Source organism: Anopheles marshallii, chromosome 3 (genome assembly GCF_943734725.1).
Source record: "Anopheles marshallii chromosome 3, idAnoMarsDA_429_01, whole genome shotgun sequence".
Taxonomy (NCBI): domain Eukaryota; kingdom Metazoa; phylum Arthropoda; class Insecta; order Diptera; family Culicidae; genus Anopheles; species Anopheles marshallii.
In genome coordinates this window covers 65,985,832-66,007,567 of record NC_071327.1, presented here as the reverse complement: position 1 = coordinate 66,007,567, position 21,736 = coordinate 65,985,832, and the positions used below count along the sequence as shown (strand labels likewise).

At 42.7% G+C, this 21,736-nt stretch overlaps 3 protein-coding genes across 3 annotated transcripts in view; 1 reads left to right on the top strand and 2 right to left on the bottom strand.

Annotated features, from left to right (window-relative positions):
• Positions 1 to 7,731, bottom strand: part of LOC128714658 (obscurin) — a 54,422-nt gene extending 46,691 nt beyond the window's left edge. Inside the window, exons 1-2 of the mRNA XM_053809534.1 lie at positions 7,689 to 7,731; positions 5,257 to 5,534 (exon numbers count right to left, since the gene is read on the bottom strand). Coding sequence (XP_053665509.1) covers positions 5,257 to 5,534; positions 7,689 to 7,731 — 321 coding nt within the window. The remainder of the gene's footprint in view (positions 1 to 5,256; positions 5,535 to 7,688) is intronic.
• A 3,377-nt stretch (positions 7,732 to 11,108) lies between these two features.
• On the top strand, positions 11,109 to 11,576 carry LOC128713039 (40S ribosomal protein S10b-like). The gene has a single exon (XM_053807902.1). The coding sequence runs from the start codon at positions 11,109 to 11,111 to the stop codon at positions 11,574 to 11,576; it is 468 nt and encodes a 155-aa protein (XP_053663877.1).
• A 6,534-nt stretch (positions 11,577 to 18,110) lies between these two features.
• On the bottom strand, positions 18,111 to 20,705 carry LOC128713038 (uncharacterized). The gene is made up of 4 exons (XM_053807901.1): positions 20,700 to 20,705; positions 19,960 to 20,168; positions 18,270 to 19,896; positions 18,111 to 18,197 (listed from the first exon to the last, which is right to left on the bottom strand). The coding sequence occupies exons 1-4, from the start codon at positions 20,703 to 20,705 to the stop codon at positions 18,111 to 18,113; spliced, it is 1,929 nt and encodes a 642-aa protein (XP_053663876.1).
• Between the last annotated feature and the right edge of the window lie 1,031 nt (positions 20,706 to 21,736).

Below are 21,736 nucleotides of genomic sequence, written 5' to 3'. Positions count from 1 at the left end.
TGCTTCAAGATCACGCGATCGCTTGGGAACCGAACGCGGGAGCAGTGACTCATCGCTCATCGGGTTCTTTTTTCTCCCCGAAGAGCAACGAGTTCGTGTTCTCTCGTCTAACACACCCCAAGTTCTTAGATGTTCCACCACCAGCTGGTCATTTTTCAGCTCACCCACCAAACGCTAGCACAGGTGAAAGCGGTGTCCCGATTATTCTGCCTCCAACGTCTAATGAGACAGTGCCTGTGCTATGGTTTTGCGAAGTTTGCGAAGGTGTAAAAATTACCACCGGACCAGATTGCGACCGTAAATTGGACCATGATAGATGATGATTGCCGTCCTCGAGGGTTGGTTTTTTTCTATGTGTCACTTCTTGCTATACAATTTGTTACGCAGCACATCGCCGAGCAAGCTGGTGTCGTACTGCAAACCTCAACCCGTTTATTAACCTCATTCACGCGATGCGAGTAACGAAACGCGCTTGATCGTGTGTTTTTGTGGGGGAAAAAAAAAGACACTCTACCCCCGCCCGCAAACACGTGGAATGTGGTTTGTATCTCCATTTTGCAAAATGTAAGCAAAGGAAGTGTCCGAATGTTCATGATCGTACAAACGAACAAACTGGAACCATGTTGGAAAGAAAACGGGGGTTTGTTTGTAAACAACGATGGTTTTGCTGAGTGAAAAAAAAAATCGGTCTTGTCTGAGAATTGAGTACCGCATTCTGTGATTAATCATTCACAGTTTAAATGGATGATTTTTACACCAAATCGTGATTGAAATGGGTATGATTGACAACGAATAATCACTGCAGACGGACAGACAGAGTTCGATGATTCGACCTTGGTTTGGTTTTGGGGAAAGTCTTGTTAACGTTTTGTTTTTGTACGTCAAGTACAATCCTTCTGCTCATCAATGATTCAATCCAACTGGTAATTCCAATTAGCAGGCAACTTACCTACCCGTAAGGAAGAATCAAGACGTTAGCGACCGCTGAATGGGTGACAGAAGAAAGAGAGGATCGCTTCAAAGCGACTTCCGCGAAATGTCACACATTATTCTTGTTTGCCTTTGCTGGTACGAAGTGCAGTGTAAAACATGACGGGTAGCCTTGTTCACAGACACCGACAGGAACCCGGGAACGATCCACAAGCGCGAAATTAATCAAACTCAAACATCACCAGTTGTGGAGGTTCTTTGTAGGTGGGTGATTCGAAAGCTGTCAGTTATGATTTTTTTTTTCAAAGGAAAACGGACGTAAATGAAGAGAACATGGGGGGTGGAAATGCATGAATTGCCTTATGCAGTGGGTAAAGAATTGTATTTTGTTGGGTGAATTTCATTGGAAAGTCATAAAACGCGTAACGTAAGAGATAAAAAAGAAGCTAATATAAAACAAAAACATTTCCTGGTACGCCTAAAATTATGCAATTGGTTTACAAATTAGCACATTTAAATTAAGAAATATCGAAGGAAATTCTTTGATATATTCTTTTTTCAAACCGAAATCAACTTTTGAACAAATTTACAAATTTACCTTAACTGTGACTCTAAGTTGGAATATTGCATACTTTCAGGCGCGGTTAGTACGAGACACAAGACACTCGTAAACATATAGAGCACTCTTACAATTTAACGATCACAATAAAATTGTTGATAAAGTACTTTTTTCCATTAAATTTACTTCATGGAAAATTTTATCTATTTTCTGGATTTATGAACGCCTACAGCTTTGAATCAACGCAAACAAAACTGTAAATTTACGTTTCAATTCACCAAATGATTCATGTTTTTCGATGCATCGAAAACAAAGTCAATAAGGTAATAAACATTGAACAGGATTAATAAATCTGTCACCTTATCATCTTAAGCGTTAAATCCGATTGCGGCAAATACGCTCGGTAGTAGCCAATAACACCGCACCGATACGAACGATCGCCATTCATCTGTCGTCTAAATGGGTGTGGAGAAAGATCACACCATAATCGTTAGCGTGCCGGTGTGATTAATGATCACCGAGAAGTGGTTCATCCTGCAAATCGTTTCACCCAAAAAATATGCCAATTGCGCTTGGAACGATGGCAAACTGTACGTTTTCGCTTTTAAAGCGTATATGCCGGTGAACTTGGCAAAGACGTCAGCTTCCTGCGGTGTTAAATGAACCATCGCACGGGGAAAGATAAATGATCTTGGTTAGTTCCGGTTTCGATTTCAGGTTGAGCTTCACTTTTTTTTTGCGGTGCCACGTGTCGTAAACCGTTCGTATCGGGTTACGATCCACGTCGATTGATTTACGTATGTCGCAGCCCCCGGATCCTCATCCACATCAGCGAAAGATCATGAACTCGATCAAGGTTCCACGACGCAAAGGTCAACCGCATTTTTTAAGATGAGGAAAAAGTTTTAAAAACGGAAACTGAACCGCTCACAACCGCACCGGAACTGCGAGACGACGACTGATGGATGTTATTTGACAGTTTGCCATCTATCTGGTAGGATTTTTCCGTACCCACGATGCACGACGCCCGGTCGACACTTGCCACTCCCGGAACTGACAGCAGCGTAAATTAATGCCCGTTGCAGGCGGCGTGTGCAACCGGTCCCGACGCTGATGGAGCGCATCAATGCATACGGACTGCTGTCCGTAAAGTCGGACTGACAGATGAGATGGGTTGGATTAAGTGCAATCGCGGAAGCAGTGGAATGTGCGAGAGTGCATCGGCTTTTGAATAACAGTGGTTGTTTGAGGTTTAAATTCCCTACACGCGTCTTGCTGTACACGTCGGCTTTAATTTTTCTGCGCTTTAACTTGCGGACTAATGAGCAACATTAGCGCAAGGAATATTCCATCGGTAGGTGCTAAATTACCGCAATTTGATTGCAACTTGAGACGAAGTTTAATAAAAATTGCTCATTAAGGATGCGTCAACCCGGTAAACAAACCACCATCAGTGGAATGTTTTCATTTTCTCGTGATCCTTCTTTTTTGCTTCCTTTTCTTTTGTTTTGCTTTACTGCAAATAGACCTTGACCGTTGCACAAAGGGAAGGCATGGCATGAGCGTATCAAAACGCGGGAGAACTGTTTGCTGCAAAACAAACATTTTTCGTACACCTATTTCCGCAGACAGCCGACTGCCGTATGCTGCACAATGATTCGGTCGAACGGGTTTTGCGCTGAACGGAACCCAACACAAAGCATACAGCATGAATCCATTTTTGGCACGGTATGCTGCCGTTTGTGTTCGTCCGGCCGAATCGGGTCGGGTTGCACATCTGGCATGCATCATAGCGATGGGCCATTCTCGCCTTTTGCTCACCCCGCAATGAAAGGTGAAATGATCTGCCGCCAAGCGCGGGTGTCTGGCAGTGGATCAACTTTGTGTGGAAAGGAAAACCGGCTTTGGCGCGAATGCATCAGCGCATCATCTTTTTTGGCGGTCAATTTACCACTGAAGAATGTACGGAAACACTGTTATTTTTTTGTTTGCTTGCAAAACGAAACAAGGAATGTGTTCTTTTTGCCCGGGAACGTTGTTTTCAGCCGTAGCGAAAGAAATAATTTCTACAAGCTACCATGCGCCTCCATTTCGCGAGGCGTGAGTCAGGAAACGTTGTTTGAATTCGTGTCTGACGTGTAACTTATTTAATCGCTGAGTTGTGTTCGGTGTGACAAACGTTATGCCCACTCCGACAGGGACAAAGCTTATTAATCAAACAGCAGTAAAATGATCTTGTTTATGATTTATAATGGTAAAAAAATAACTGAAAAATTGATTTATGGCGATAGGGATGAAATAAAACATGAAGTTCTGAAGTACAATCATTTGTTTTGAACTGTTTTACAACAAGCCCTATGCATAATCATACGTATTTTCGCATTGTAATTCGCATGGTATGAAGCAACGCAGCAGAATTCATTCGCTTTTATACCAACGCCTACTCAACGTTTTGCACCTGCGTCATATTCACGTTCCTACGTGTCGCTTGTCGGCAGAATGCAAACGAACGTCTTAATCGCACGTTGATCTTCTTGAGGGTGGATGCAGTTGGACTTTATCCGTCACCCGGAGCGGTCTAAGTGTTTGAACAGTAAATCCACTCTCGAAAGTAATCTTGTCGTCCCGACTGATTCATGGCAGGCCCTTCTAAACGCTACGCGTAAAATGTGACGAGGCATAAATGATTTAATATTTCCCGCATAATGCTTACGCTGGCGATGGATTTCAATGCCTCCGGGTTTACACATTTCAAATCATATGAGCTGTGGCAAATATTTATTTAGGTACTCTTAAATCTAATATCAAAAATACAGAAATTCGAGTGACGATTTAAATACTGTTTAAAAAAAAACATTAATATATTCAATGTATGATAGTGATTCTTATAATTGTGATAAATGTATTATTAGTACAATAAGTATTATCCCATTTACAGATTATTTTTATGTTGAAAAAATACGTCATGGAGACGCATGGTTGTTGGTAACAAGAGTACTTAATAAAAGATTTAATTTTATCCAGAAATGTGTATTTTACTTCTAGAATACAAATAAAAAAAGCATATTTACTATCAATCATTTTCAGCGTATCTTCATGATCACCAATAAAAGGAACTTTTCAACTCGCCCTCTGTTCCAACAATGATTGGAAAAATACTACTAGATGGCGCTTTCAGCGTCACTCCAACTTTGAAAGTTCAACTTTAAACCCCCACCACTAGAGGGCGCAACACTTCGTACCAAATCTTTCTTGCGCTCAAACTTGTATCGCTACGAATCGACGTGGTTTTGATGTTTTGGTTGAACGTACCATTTTTTTTCTTCATTTTATTTACTGTATGCGTTTGCCGCACACATCACACGGTATGAAATTTCCCACGAAGCGTAAGATAATTTATTTTTAAAAACACCCATCTATATCAACACCCCACACGGGTTACCGGCAGACTGCCAGCACGGAAAGCCGCACGGAAAGCGGATGCCACGGCCAACGGTACGAACGGAAGTGTGAGAAAAGAATGTGAAAATTGTTTAATTGCGTTCACCGCGTTCGGGCAGCAATTTCATTTTTGGCGCCGCACAAAGATGACTTCTGAAAGGTCCGTCCCGATGGGACCTACGGCAATGTATCAAATTTGAAAATGTTCAAAAAAAATTCTCCCACTCAGCGCAGCGAAATGGTTAGTACCATTGGTATCGGTCCAAAAGGGCAATAAATAAACAGCTTTCAGCGTTCAAATCGACACGTGAAGCAACCGCACTTACCTTAAATCCCTCGCTAGGGTTATCGTCGTCGGATTCGTTGGGATCGTTGGAGTAGCGCAGCCCAGAGGACGTCGTGTTGCATGGACGGTAGTGATAGATCGGCCTCGTCGCCAGTCGCTGTGACTCAGGACGATGGGCCGCAACACAATCGGGCTCCCGGGAACGATGCTGGGAGGGCTGTGTTGCGGGTACCGGGTCGGCTGGTGGCGCCTGAGGAGCGCGGTGTTGGCGTTTCGACGGTAGAAGGATGTCTTCCTTGCTATAGGACACGCCGAAGTCTGTTTCAGCACACCGCAGGCAGGTGGGAAAGATGCAAAAGATATAAATTAAATAACAGCAATATTCACCAAGCAGTAAACACGCTTAACAAATCGTCCACCACTGTAAACAAATACTTAGTTCACATGAAATACATTTAAACAAAGAGTTTTTTTTCCAGTTCGGGAGCTTGAGTGGTTTAATGACTTCATTATTATTTCGCAATTATTTACGATCGTACCACAGTTCACGTGAAAACATTTAAAATTAACCATTAGTAGCGGTGTTTGCGTTTAGTCAACAGAAGGGTTCACTGTTTTTTGTGTGTGGGTTTTACAGCTTTGCCCGCTTCAATCGCCACAATCACGTTTTAAAATCGCGTTTTTTTTTCTCTACGAATTTCTTTACATCACATCACATAAAACGGAAACACTTCAAACACTCGACGAAAAGGTGTTAACCGGGCCGAGAATTGATCGTACATGAACGTTTTGAGTTATTTCTCTATCGTGGGGTGGGAGCGAAACGGTCGTGCGGCTGGGAAATGGGGAGAAAAACACAGATGTGTGGATACACAAACACGATGACAACGAGCCAGGATCGGTTATGGATCGTAAAAGTTAACGATCCTCAGCCTGGGTAAACAGCTTTGCAAATGATGGTTTAGTGAAACGGCAGGTTTGAGTGTTGATTTAAGTCAGTTGATTGCTGAACCATGAGAACAGAGAGTTTTGAAAGGGTTGGGGTTGTAAATAAAAACAAAACCCTGTACTACAATATATTGAGGGCAAAAGTAAAGAAAATCGCGGTGGAAACGAATGGTGTTTAATACAAGAATTAACCAAATGAAACTTGACTGTAAAATTCACATTATTTACATCTTGTCAGACTCAAATGCTGCATTATTAACATGAAGAAAGGTAGCAAAAAAAATATATATATTAACCGTTTGGATAACTTTAAATGTCACGCTACTGCAAAGGAGTTCATTTGTTCATCAATCATTTAAACAATCATTTGTTTATATACTATAATTTTCCCTGAATGCAACAGACACAACACAAAAGTAATGTGTATCCGATCGTAAAAAAACAGGTAGCATTGCAATGAGGTTTGCAGGGCGCCCGGTTTACGCGCCAAATATTTTGCAACTGACATGGGACAACCAAGGCATCTTCTTATGCCGTTAACAGCGATACACCACGACAACGCTCTAGAAGATCACGTTTTGCACCAATGCAACGGGCTCCCAGAGTGTATCACGGGACGGCAAACGTATGGATGTGTTAATAAAAAAGCAATAAATCTCGGCCATCGGCTTTAATTATAAGGGGGGGTATCACATTCACTGCTGCTATCCTACTTGCGCACGCTCTGATGCAATCGCATTTAATCACCATGCACCTAATTGACACATCGCTGCATGATACGTTTCTTCTCGTAGTTGTAATATGATTCACATAAGAGGGCACATACCTTGCGCATAAACATATAAACACACGACTAGACTGCTGGGACTGCATTTAACGCTGAATCTTGAGGTCCATTTTTGAATTGGAAAAAAACAAACAAACAACCAAACAACTACCAACCGAAAATTAATGCAGCGTATCGTAAGGGTAGATAAATTTGTCACGCGTTAAACACCGTTTAACACACGCCCGACACCGTATGTGCCTTGGGAGGGGTGAAATAGATCACGCCAAGAATCGAACCGTCTTGAACCGTGAAAGCGAATGGAATGTCAACCCCGGGGACCGTTTGGGAAAACGGAGAAAATTTCGTTCACGGCTGGGAAAGGTTTGTCGAAAAGATAAACATGACGGGACGGCATGCAGTAAGCGCTTGACCTTGTCAACGCGAAAGCTATTTCTTCCTTTGTATTTCGCGCTTCGCCCTTGGGTGTGTGTGAACTTTATTTTGTATGTGTGTGTGTGTGTGTGCAGACGATACTACCTGTCAACAATTACCCAGTGACGAGGGACGAATATAGAGTAGGTGGTGGACAAAACACGTGCGAACAGCTACACATCATTGTTTAGTCATCGACATGCGACCGGAGCTAACCCGGCGTGAAGATCACCCGTACTGTTTACTGTGTAAGGTACAGACATAAACACGTTTCAGACAGGTGGGTGAGGGTACAAGACACCAAAAGAGGCAGCACACATTACCGGGTTTGACATCGGCGGTCAATATTTCATCTTTCAGCGTCATGCTGACGGCAGTTCTAAGGCTGACGCCACTCGTAAGAAGCACCCCTACGGGTTCCTAGGATGCGCGAGTTGAAAGCGGGGTGCAGGAGAACGAAAAAAAAACCTGGAGAGAAAGGTAACCCGGCTTGTGGTGCCGGTCACGAGGAAGGGAGGACTATGGCCTATAAACTTGCCGAGCGAAGATTCACAGTTCAGAAGGAGTAGAGTAACACACCCCACACACTAACACTAACCAGAAGGGGAAATTCTTGACGGTAATTTTTTTTTTCACTGCACTAAGTAAACTCACACACACTACGCATTTACTAACCCACAACACTACTACAGCACGCGCGAGTATTCAATCGGAACGGCGATCGTTCTACTGATTCTTTCTCTATTTCGCCTGATACGGGGGGAAAAACTATTGTAAACCGTTGAAAAATGGGGATTAAAGTTTCGGAGTGTGATTAAAGTTAAAGTGTGAGAAAATATAATAAAATACTCAAACACTTAAATCCATTTTTAAAATACACCGAAAAAAATATTAAACTATTGAGTATACTGATATATGACAAGTGATAAATTTGGAAATTAATGAGTAGAGAATTAGACATAATATTTGTAGTAAATTATTTTAAGTAAGTAGTCTTGAAGGATTCTCAGGGCAGATTCAATAAATCCATTTAAACAACTATCTGGTAACTATCAAACTGATGTCTTAAAATAGTTCTTGATTAGATTAAACATTAGGGAATGTATATTATTAGTTGAATTGGTACTATAAAACTCAATTGCATGAAGTCACCATAAAATAGCCTTCAAAAATTCAAGAATATTAAAGGAACTACATGTCCTACAAGAATCTTCTAGAAGCGGATAAGGAGTTACTAGACTGACAAGACTAATACCATTATATTTTCGATATTCAGAGCTAGCTATACAGACAAATAAAGTCTCAGAATGCCACCAATGGTAGACCAAAACCTTCTTAACCAATCGGTTTTATGCTGATATTTTTCACTGTACTACCGACATTAAGACTAGTTAGATAAAGCGAAATCAATTACAACTTCATATCAAATAGTCTTTTCATCGCGTTCGAGAGAAAGACGCTCAGAAGCATTTTTGGCCCCGTATGAGTGAAAGACTGACTATCGTATAGCGAAATATGCTCGTCAGGCTTCGATGTGCAGATCATGTCATTAAAATGGCACCGAACGACCCAATCTGTAAATTTCTTTTACATCGTCCGCATGGACAGAAAAGCCGCAGGTGGTTGAACTTGTTTACGTGATTTGTCTACGATATAACACCGCCTGCTACATGAATCGTTGAATCGATTTTCATAAATTCGCTTCTAACCGCTTGTACACAATGCATAATAATTTCGTAATAGGTCTACGCTACGCTAATCTTTGCTACGTTTCGCAATTTGCTCGCATGATATAACCAAATGCACTAACAAATACACACGCTCTAAAGTAAGCAAACACTCAATTAGCAACACATGGTGCAACATTCCACAATCTTTGCCAACTGATTGAATGAAAGATGTGGCAACGCGTAGATAAAAGCCAATAAAAACACGCACCACAGAGACCGATGATCTACAGCGTCAAGGAACCTATCGGCCTAAACTAAAACAATGAAAATGGGCGCCTACGAGGTAGTTAACGATCGGCTTTAAAGATTTAAATTTAGTTCCCAATTTCATCACCCTCTTCACGTAGCGCCTCTTTCATTTGTGATAAGTAACCGCGGTTCGGCTGGGACCCACATTTCAATTACGATTGCGCAATCGGATCGGATCGTCTGTCAGCCTGTAAATGACCATCGCGAAACCAATCCGGCACAAGGTGAAGCTGAATAGTTCGCACGCCAATACGTCAAATGGTTCGTCCGAAATTGGCCAAGAAAAACATGAACATTACCAACAAAACCCATCGATCGGGGTCACACCGAACCAAATTGAGCGAGGGTCAGGTACGGCTGTTGCCTGTCGGTTGTTGTATAAAATAAGACCAAAACATTGTAGCGAATTTTGAGCAATTTCCGCTTTTTGCTTACGTCCGGTACACGACTACAGCAGGTGAGTGAGTAGACGCTAATTTCGCACCTGGTAGTGCTGTTTGCACCCGGCGTCTAGAGCCGTCAAAACACCCTCTACCGTACGGTTGAACCAAACACATTTCTAAGCACCGCCAACGCCTACGCAGTTGGAAATGAGCTGTTGGCAGGAACATTCCAACATTCCGCCACGTAATCTTGGGTGGAATAGAAACACGTTGAAAAAAAAGGACGCAAAGGTAACCGATGCGATACGTAAACAGCAACAGAAACGGATCGTAAATAAACCATTCGCCGGGCGTCGGACAGGAGAACAACCGTAAAACCGTGCTCATTTTTGCATTTGCTCAACCGGCACATACTGGCGAGGGTGAATTAATAATCCTGCTTTCCGTACGGACACACCTTACGCGTTGGTGGACAGGTATTAATATTTTTCAAGATCAGATGAGGTCTCCTTGACGTTTTCTTTACGCTGCTTTCGTACGTTCATCGATCGTGTTCTACACATGAACACGATAAAAACTGTTGATGAAATATGAAAACTATGAGTAATCAAAACTCATTCCAACAGGAGGATTTTTAGAAGGACAGCTTACTTACAGCAAATTTGCCTATACCGATTCAGTGAGTAGATTGATACTGCGCTTTCGTCACCTCCGTCACCATCACAAAATCAAATACAACGAGCATTGAAATGTGTTTCACGCTACAAAATAAATGAAATAAAGTTCATGCTATGAACCAGCATTGTTTTACGTGCAGATTAATCACCAAAGATCAGCTTTCGAAGTAAGCTAAGTGTAATAAGTATTTCATTTACCGAAAGATGCTCATCCTTTTTCAAGGAAAAATCGTCGATTATCCTTTCGCAAACAATAACATTGGATTAATCACAATCACGTATCTAAAATTGTCCAAAAAGCAGTATAATAACTTTACATTAAATGAAATGCAGTATAATTTAAACTCAACATACTGATCTGCGGAAAGGCACATTGTTTACATACATTATTCATGACATTTGGTTGAGAGTTGTACCGACTTTCCGCAAGTATGTACCGACTTTTAACTTTCTCAATTTGTCGGTACAGTAAACTGTCGCTTTGCGTACATCGATGCTTTGTGCAAAAAGCAGTTGGCACCATTGCCCAGGTTTGACATTACCTCGTGTTTCTGGAATTCTGTATAGAGCGCACTGGAGGCAAGTCACATATTTCACATCGCAGCAACACCTTGGAAGGAAATTGTAAGTCTAATTTAAGCCTTATCGTCGTTCGTTAATCATAATTCCACCTGAATCTTAACCCCTTTTCACTTAGGAGCATCATGTACATCCGTAAATGTGAACGCAGGGCTATTTACAGAGCACTGTTCGAAAATGGTGTCTTGGTGGCCTTTAAAGACCATCATCCGAAGCGTATGCACCGCGAGCTGAAGTGGGTTCCAAACCTGCATGTTATAAAGATAATGCAGTCGCTTCTTTCGCGTAAGCTCGTGACGGAAATTTATTCGTGGAACTGGTATTACTGGACGCTGACCAACGACGGTATCATCTATCTGCGTACCTATCTGCACATTTCCGATCACTTGCTTCCGTCGACGCTGATCAGTCGAGTCCGAGTCGTGCCGATTGTTGTGCCAAAGGATGGCGGCTTTCCCGATCCGCGCAGCGCTGACGACCGTGGAATTTTTCGTCGTTTGGGACCGAAGGAGGGATCTTCCCACAAGCGGGATAATGTCGGTCCTGGCACCGACAATTTAGAATTCCGTGGTGGATTTGGACGTATGGCGTAAAAGACGCCACATGATAAAAAATAATATCATCAACGGAGGTATTTACCTTCTCCTGATCAAGAAGGCTTAATAAAATTGCGTCGAACCCAGCATGTACTTTTCCACGAAACCTTCAAGGCATGCTTGGATGTTGTAGCCATAACCTCAGAAAAATGCGTTTGGCATATCGTTTTCTTGTTCGCAATGTAGATGACTTTCCGGGGTGGTCGAATGGCACGATTTACCGACGTTCTAACCTTCAAAACAAGCAGCACCAAGGGACGTAACAAATCTTTACCGTCAAGCAAAGATTATCCGATGTCAAATTGGAACCGGTCGAAGCATGTTGTGACATGCGGGACGAGTGATGCAATGCAAATAGAGGTAAGTGAAAACTCGCTCGAAACATTGAGAAACCGTTGCCAAAACGATCTGCAAATTGGTAGCTTTAGAGGGAAAAGAAAGCAACAAAAACTGACCTCTCCCCGGGAGTTTTCTTGGGGAATGCATGAATGAAAACTGGTTGCGTGTCTGTACTCTTTCGCACCAAACAAACATCGGTTCGCTTCTTCGCTTATCAGCGGCACTTATGGCGCCCAAAATATCTACCGGGCTTGTATGTGGATTTCGTTTGGCTGTTTTGTGTCTTGGTACCAAGTAAAATTGATACGTTTTGAAAACTGAGACATTCATGCAGGCCTGTGTAGATCGGACAGGTTTCGGGGATATCAACGCCATCCACCATTAGTGTTGTCGGTAGATCCGTACGCAATGTGGTAGCCAGTTTTTAGCGCTAATTATAAATTACGCAGCCTATCGCTGGCTGGCAATCAAACACCCTACCCCCGAACCACTCCACCGTACGCGGTACTCCACTTCCTATTCGCTTGGGAGTAACATATTTCTTTTCCCTTTCGCTTGTTGACTGCTCTCGGCTTGTCTGGTTGTGTTGTCGTCTGTCATTGCCCGACGGATAGGTTTTCGGGAGTTTTGTTGTCCCTTTTTCATTGTGTACTTGGTGTGTGCGGTTCAGTTTGCTAGAGTGCGCTAGTGTTGCTTTCGCGTGCAGAGAGCTGCAAACACACCACTACCACCCTCTGAACAAACGTTCCGCTACTAAATCGTTACTTAGCCTTTCCCGCGCCCGCGTGCCCACAAACCGTGCACACTCCGCCATTGCGCGAACACGACATTGTCGCACCCGAAGACAGTGTGTGTAGAGAAATTTCAATTTAAATTAAAATACCATGTTCTAGATTCTATAAATTGTTGGCAAACGGTTAACAAAACCGATCCGAACCCAGTGCGCACCACTGTGTGTGGGATTGGCGCTCGTGTAGCCACGTTCCGACGACTTGCTGGTTTACCCGATTGGTTGAACTGCGGTGCGCAAAAAAAAAACGCAAGGTACATAATCGAAATCTCCGCGGCTTGTCGGTGGTTGTGAGATAAACCCCGCGAATTGATCCCCCTTTCATTTCGTGATCCCCCCTGGTCGATCCTATTTCAGGTTTTCTGTGCAGTGAGTAACTTCTTACAGGAGTTCCGCCTCAATTTGCAGGGTAATGTTTACTATCGTCACCGAACAAACGGGTTGAATCAGGCACTTCAGACCCGGTTCGATATTACACCATGTTATCAACACTCCTAGCAAGACGACACATTTCGTTACTTACTTCTAATGTCTGTATTTATGCAAAACTTCCAGGATTTACCTCTGATTGACTGAGGTGTAATGAAGCAATGCGAATTGTTCCCAAATTCCCATTCGGGCCAAACCCCCGTACGCAGGACTGACTATCCAGCATGCGGGTGAATAAAGTCAAAGAAAACAAGAAATGGCAGGCCTCTTAACCTCTCGAAGTTGTTGTTCCGATATAGAAGAATCATTCATATTATTGCAATTCTTGTTCCATACTTTTATTTCCAATTCTGGCGCTTTTCCTGTGGGATGTGTCCTTGATTTACCTCACCAAAGTGTGCATAAGCGCTCTTCTAACGATTTATTCAGTGTTGGTTGCATCAGATTCAGATTCTGAAAGAACTGTACGATTGACTCGGAACTGACTACCGTAAACTGACTGAATAATTCTGAATCTCTTTTCATGAAGATTTTGTAGCTTTGAGCAGTCGTGAGTTTCATAAATCCCCAACAGGGGGCGCATGATTTTCCACAGATTCGTGAATTGTCAAAGATGAAGAAATCCTCAAAGAATTATGAAACGTCAAAGATTAAGAAATCCTCCATGTTTTGTGTGGATATTTTCCTATCTCCGTTAATCTCCGGGTTCACCAGTACGGAAATTCCTATTTCAAAAACTGAAAACCTGAAAAACTGCGTAACATTCATGAGCAATTAATGCCTTTTTTGAAGATTCACGAGTCTTCGGAGATTTATGAATCCTCGAGGATTTGTGAATCTGTTAGGGGGTTCGTGAATGTTTTGAGGGAAAGATGCTAAATGTGTTTCTGGCAGGTAATAAATGTGCATTATTACTAAGAGTGTTGCACTCGTAGTAACTTCAAATTGCAATTGGAATCAATCCGGATGACTTCTATTCCAATTTGCTGGCGGTATTCTAGCTTGCCTTAATTTAGTTTAATTAGTGGATCGCTTCATGGACAGTCAAAACGTATCAAATTTCCCACATTGCCACAGGCTTACGGGGATCCTACGATCTAGTCCCATCTGCCCATCTATCCGATCCGGTTCATTTTCATCCCGAAAAACCCCCGCCACTGCTACCGGGTGGATAAACCGTGCGGATGATCACCTAAACCCCCGTTTGCCACACCACATTTAATCACTGCGTTCACTCGCGCGAAACACGATCACCATCAGCGTTGCAGCTTCCAATTCCGGCGCCAACCGAAAACAGCTGCTACGGTGCGCGCGGACCCAGCGCCAACCCAGACGGATCGGACGGTTGGGACGGCGGGTTGGCACACAACAAAACGCGCAAACAGCAGTGGCAGCATTGCGCGGACACCGGCCGCGGATCGGTATCGGAATCGAAAAATAAAACCACGTTCCGGATGGGTTGGCTGCGGTGATGTGCGTGCCCGATGTGATCTCGCCGTATCAACGGGGTAACCGCGTGAGTTCACGAACCTTCCATTCCTGCACCACAGACACCGCAAGCGAATGGCTTTTGTTTCTCTTGTTTTTTGTTTTTTTTTGCATTAAACAATACAAACACGCACGCACACACTGTTGCCGAACACGAACGCCACTGGTTCTGGGTGTGAACGCACTACGCGAACGCGAACAATTGGCTACAATCGCGCACGGCAGCCTGCGAAAACCTGTTTGCAACACCAATTTCGCACCGCGTCTTTCTTGTCGTGGACCGTTTGGTGCATCATCGGCTTCATTGTAACGTACCGAAATGCACACACCGACAGGGAAGGGATATTGAGCTAGATTCGATTATTTTGTTTTAAAGCCACCCCACTTTGCAATGGTGCAATGGTCGCACATACACACACGCACACACCATTTCGAGTTGACATTCATGCCACCGCCCGCCCCCGCGTACCGCTCCACCCACACACTGCCACAAACATGTGCACGCACACGCACGTAGCTTCGGGTTCAGGAATCGATCGGAATCGGAAAGCCCCAACGATCGCGTGGTTCGAGCGAGTTATTCGCACGGTTTGCCGATTTTTCCGCACTCTTTCGCAATGCGACGGATTGCATTATGTGATCACTTTTTGCACAAACACAACCTTCCCCCCACCCCAATCACGATTATGTAAGGATGACTGCTGTTCAGCGATTACTCAATCATTTTGCAGGCTCCAAACTGAAGACTTTTCATTTTGTGCCCGCGGTTTGTTCTCGTGCACAAGATTTATTTCCCCCATTTGGAGGGGTGCGGCATTGTGGAATTGAATTGCTGTGCGGACTTAAGCAGTTTTTTAAGGCGATTTTCCTTCTTCAGTAGCAATACTTCACATTTAAAAGGGTTTTCTCTCGTTTCGGTCAAGAATTCTTGCGTTGCAACGCTTCTTTTGATGTGTTTAACACGTTTTGGGTACGTTTTGAGACTTTTCATCTTTATATTCGTCACTCGCTGTTAGTTAGTTTTAACAACCTTCAGCACAAATTTCGTCTACAAAAAAAATGTAACTTTTCCGCCTGTTTCAAAACCACTTTATAAGCACTCGATGAGACCCGACATGTTCTAGAGCTCTTTCCAACAGGAACTATGTCCCATGGGCACAAAGTGAAATGTGGTACGTAACACACTGCCTGCTGTTCCACCCGTCTACACTCGAAACACTCTCATCCTCCCATTGCACACTTAGCTGCCCAGCGGTTAACTCACTTTACTGCTCGAAAGCTCGACTGAAACTGATTCGCCCCGTGCCGGTCTTCGTTGGCTCGATCACGGTCGACCTGCAGATCCGCTGGTGTTCTTGTCGCTTTTTTTTCCTGTGTTACCGCTCCTCTGTATCATTTACGATCACGCTCGTTTCTCGCGTCCCAGTCGTACGGTTCGGGTTTGCTCGGTTGGCCGCATGTCCTCCGAGCGTGTCCGAGCGTTCGGCAAACGCCCGTAAAACGCCCGAATGGAATGGTGTGTGTGTGTGTGTGTGGGGTGAGTGGCTTAATGTTGCTCATTTGCTTCTCATCTGCTCGTAACATTCGCATGATGCCGGCCACCCGAAACCGACCCCGCCGCCATGATCATGGTTACCGTCCTTCTTTTGAACTGGCTTCAAGTTCGATTTTTTCTTTGTCCCTAAATTTACTTTCCACCCCGAGCGACAGTACCCCCCCCCTTTCGTGAGGTGGTCGATTCATCGTGGTAGGCGTTTGAAGCGTGTCTCGCAACTCGGAGGTTGAGAGCGACGAGTTGGCACAGTACCGTCCGCTCTCTCGCCATTCGTAGGAGCATCATGCGAACGAACGACCAGGCGTCTCCATTTGTTTCCCTCAATTCGCATTTTTTTCCGACGATTCCGATACGGAAACCCGTGGCGAATGGCATTAGTTTAGTGTGCAGTTTCCTCTGTTTGCATCCTACCTGTGTGCTTCACATGCACTACAGTGAATTTCTTCCGGAGCGTTTTTTGTGTGGCGGCTGTTTTTTTTTCAACTATTCAACGAACTAAAACGAGAGAAAGAGAAAGCAAAAAAGAAAGAAAATCACTGTACACAGTTAAACCATTAGCGCCACGTGCAAATGTGGCTACGAGTGTATGCGTTAGTTTCGGTTTCACGTTGTACCGTTACCGTGTGTATTGGGTGGCGTATTTTTAATTACCTTCTCACACTTGTTGATCGACGCAGGAACGCTTGATTCTTTTCGTTTTCTTTGGTTGCGTTAAGCACTGTTCCGATTTTGTTGTTAGTTTCTGCTCCAACCGGTCCCAGCAGTGTGCGATGTTTTCAATGTCCGCATGTGGGTGATTCATTCGCTCCTATCGCTCGGTTTGAACTTTGGGAAAGAATATTTATTTATTTTTTTAACAACAATGATTAATTAGTGGCATTTTTATGCAAAGCGGTCGGCGATGTTTTTGTATCATCAAACTACACAGTTCAAAATAATTATTGTACGGTATCCAGTATAGTGCGCACCAACATTTTACAATCGTTTTTAACAAAAGTAAACAGATAACAATCATGGAATTCTTTAGCTGCGTTCTCGTCATGTTTCACGTCAACTGCGTCTTCGAGGTCTGGAATAGTCATCATCGCAGTGATAATCTCTTTTGCTTCAACCAGGGCATTTGAAATTTCCGTTTTCTTGAACGATTCCTCAATGACTTTCTTCTTTGCGTCACTCCAAATCATTGAGGACCAAGACCAAGACCAAGACGGCAGACGTCAGTCTCGTTGGCCATCACAGCCTTTCTGTTCGGTTAAAACTCTGCGCAGGAGAATACAGAATCCACATCCCAATATAGTGTCATCATTTTATTTGAAAACACGGAACTTGTAGTTTTCTAGGAAGCGAGTTGCAGCAAGCACGTGATAGCAGCAAGTTGCCTTTTTTGTTAGTCTTCTTGGCAGTGTGCTTTTGAGAGCTTAAATTGGTAACGTTTATAAAAGACTTTATTTATGCTGGATTTAGTTTATTAAAAATCTGGAACTGTCATACACAAATATTCTCTATATAATCCCTAGCATCCGCTTTGTTTGGTCACAAAAGTTCTAATCCACTTTATTAACATTTTATGTTTCCGAAAAAAAATTCTCTCTCATAGATTAAAATTTCAAAATTTCACCTCCTAAAATGCAATGTTTGCAAATATTGATGACTTACTCTTACTACCAAAATAGTAATAGTATCTATCAATGGTTTACAGTTCGTTGTTTCAGAGTTTCTGTCAAAGAGATTACGGCACAAAGTGGTGCAAACATATCTAGAGGATGTATGTTAAACATACTAACGATTCACAGTGAGATTGAGTTTAATGTTTAAAATTTTAAAGAAGTATATACCTTCAGCTATACCTACTATATATAAAACCTTTTCGTGTTTCCTGAGATACTTGCAAATTAATATCGTGTACGTATTAGTTGTCACATGCCAGTTGTTACCACCACTCCTGTAGCCATTTATATATTGGCACAAAGCCGTTAAATACTACCTTGTACAATGTGGTTTTATTGATTTCAAATGGCTGCAAAGACAAAGGAAAAACAAATCATCCAATTAGGCTTCCGAATTCACGCGTCACATATTCGCTACTTACGTGTTTGTTGTGGGTAGTCATTATCCAGCCACCCCTGGTTTCCCTGTCCTCCGACTCAAAACAGAGATATTCGTGTATGATTAACCGTGCTATACCAACGTATATAACAGCATCCCATACACAGAGGTAGTCCTTGCCAGCGTTGGAAACTTTTATTTTTCGGGTCTCTATCTTCACGGTAGGTCCTGCAGTAGTTAAGGGAAGTAAAAAACGTACAGTGCCGAAAAGTGATACGCAAATCGTCACACGTTTCCCTGGCCGAGATGGTGGCGGCATCAATCGGGTTAGCTTCGCTGTTAGTGTCTTCATTTCCTCGATCAGTTGCTTAACGTGGTTGTGCACATCCTTATTCCAGGTGGTTATTGGGTTCTTCAAATCAATGAACAAATCCTGATAGTATGCATTATCATCCCCGTGCTTGATTATGATTTCGTCCACCGTAAGCTTCTCGTTGCCGCACTCTGCGTTGGTAAATTCGCTGTAATCACCCATCTGCATGGCAAGGGTATGTAGTCGGATTACCGTATCGCCGTCCAATTTCTGCATCGTAAGCTTCTTCCAATTGACCAACAGACAGGTATTATGCTCGTTCCATAGCAGACACGATACCTTCCCCAAAGTGACGTCGATCACCATGTCTAGCGCGGCCGGAAAAGTTTGCTGACTGGTCGGAACGGGTACCATTGCTTGTTGGCCACGATTGTCTGCAACAACTGGTCGGAAATGAGCGATGCAGCGAAACATATTTATAATGAAATGGGCCAGCTCAGGACGATACTCCATACATATCGGCAGCTCCACTTTCATCTTCAGCTTTCCCGTTTCCTGTGTTTTGCTTCGCATGTTGGCCAGCGTAATATCAATCTGTCGTGCGAAAAATATTTCGCCACGTTCGCGTACGTTTTCGTCCAGCTCACCAGTGCCTAGATAAAAGCAAACCAGCGATATCCACACGTCAAATTTCCAATACTGCCGACCGAGCAGAATGTTCATCGCTTTACTGTTGTAGGGTTGACCGCGTACACGATCAACATACGCAACGTGAAGCGAGAAGAAACTGCAGTGGAATGTTGCACTTGCATTCGGTTGAACGAAAATCTTTGCAGTAAATTTTCTCACGTACAGTTGCTTGTATGCGTCAGTGTACATTGCATCCTCGTGAATGGAACTGTGTTCGCGAAGCCCAAATTCTTTGCAGTGCAAGCGAACTGAGAGTTGAAACTTGCTTGTCCAATCCCTCACTTCCAATGTGCCATTTGTAACGCAGAACTTTACATGCCGTAAGAGAATTTGCAGCAATCCACCATGTTTGATGTTTAACAACCATTCTAACAATTTCGGTACGGCAGTTTGAGGTTCATGCGTGGGTACAGAATTTACGTTTCGGTAAAACGTTTCTCTGGTGATACACTTGGTAACACACGGATCGATGATGGTGATGGAGATCCATGGCGATACGTTTGGATCGATGTCTAACGAAATTTGTATCGATCTGATTTTGGTATCGATGCCTCGATGATTATAGCTGATTGCAACAAACAAAAGCTCTAGTTTCAAGGTGGAGGAGTCTGGGTTTTCTGACAGTGTCATGCGTTGCACCTTGACGTGTGTTATTAAACACAAGAGGCTGTAAATACATAAATAAAAATAGAGCACATGTTTCCTTTCAACGGCACTTTACTTTACATACCTGGTAAGTGTCCAATTGAGCAGCACTGCTTGAACTGTTGCGAACACGATATTGGACATGAATTCCGGGCCAAACGAGAAAATCCAAGAGATGATACCGGTTCCGAACAACCATGCTGTAACGAACCGAATGGCCAAATCCAGCAAAAAGAGCAACACTAATATAAGGCCCAATAGGCCCAACATTAGTATCACCTTGAATTTCATTTTCTGAAATCATTCAAAATCAAATAAAAAAAAAACATCACTTTTTAGTATTTTTATCTTCAACAAAGCTATTTATGACACGTTAAAAATATAGTTTTACCTTACCATTTATTACAATCGTGTTTCGCTGTTACACAAACTTTATTTCTATTTAAAAAAAACAATGCTCAATGAAACGCTTATAACACTTCAATCGAATACTTTTGGGACGATCGATTGAACAATAAACACGTCACCATAAGGCATTTGCGCATGCTTCGCACGCACACAGGAAATAAGCAATCGTATCTACAATCAGAACATCTTGAACAGTTGCAGACGGACATTTCCATTTCCACTCGGAGTTCCTCGAGTTGTTTGATAAGCAAAAGAAAATATATGAGCGTGTGTTTTCGAATGTCGAATGATCATTAATCATCACTGCTGCTCACGCTATCACTGTGAATCATCGTGTTTTACCTCATGTTTCTAAGCGAGAAATATCGCATTGCAGCATTTTTAACATTAGTTAATTTTCCCACATATTTCACATACTTTCATAGTGCTAACTTCATATCGCATTCAGTTTGCATTTTGAATCTACCTGTAGTTATTAAACAAACATTCATTATATCGATAAAAAACCTGACATAGCAATTCTTCAGTGAAGCGAATTATTGTTATAACATTACTTACCCTTTATGTAGTTCTGCACTTTGGATATATCTGGAGTTACTCACGAACGAATACAACACAAATTGCACGTAAAAATGATTTTTTGAACGAAAACGTACGACTTGTTCCCGGCAAAGGTGCAAAGGCGTGTTCATATGACAACAATCCATTAAAGGCGCAAGGTGGTAGGTCGTATGGACATTTGGATTGTCAGCTATTTTACCGCACAGCAGAAGAATGTTGAAACATTGTTCGTTTCAATTGATTTTCTTCCCTTGACACGATTTGTAAATATACTTTTACAAGCATCATTGTTGAAAGTGGGACTATACTCAGGAGATATGAAAATATGAGGAACCCAATGATATCGGGAATAATAGTTTTGTTGATGGAAATGACCCACTGTGCCGCTGCCACCAAACGCTCCCACGACAAAGGGCGGGAAAACATAAATCGTACTTGCTTCTAAGGTCCATGCATGGGTATTCGTTATTTTTGTAACTAATGTATGATTAGCAAATATTACCATTATTTCTCTCTATGGGAATGATTAAAACATACATACTTTTGTAAATAATAATTCAAAATATAATCTTTTGTTTATCATAAATCTAAATTTACAATTTGAATGAGTAACGCCATTGTCCAGAAACATTGCGGTGTTTTATACAGAACCATTCTGCATCAGTGACAAGAGTAGTCTGATATTATCGAATTTAATCGTTAGGATACCCAGCTCATCGTGTTCGTGCCCAAAATCATAGATCGGTGCTGCGACAACCAGTTTCGACTCGTTCTGTGCCGAAGCATTCCGCAACTGTTGACGACGTATTCGTTCTTCCTGTTCCTGTTTCTGTAGTGGCACTATAGTGTATACAACCGCCAGAGGACTAGCCTGTGATTCTGGCTGTCTTTAA

Excerpts from the sequence above, each read along its gene's own strand:
- LOC128713038 (XM_053807901.1), bottom strand. Across the intron at positions 19,897-19,959 it reads CTCAATTGGACACTTACCAG|CCTCTTGTGTTTAATAACAC; the intron begins GTATGTAAAGTA and ends ATGTATTTACAG. Across the intron at positions 18,198-18,269 it reads TGACTACCCACAACAAACAC|CCATTTGAAATCAATAAAAC; the intron begins GTAAGTAGCGAA and ends TTGTCTTTGCAG.
- LOC128713039 (XM_053807902.1), top strand. The coding sequence starts at position 11,109 with ATGTACATCCGTAAATGTGAACGCAGGGCTATTTACAGAGCACTGTTC.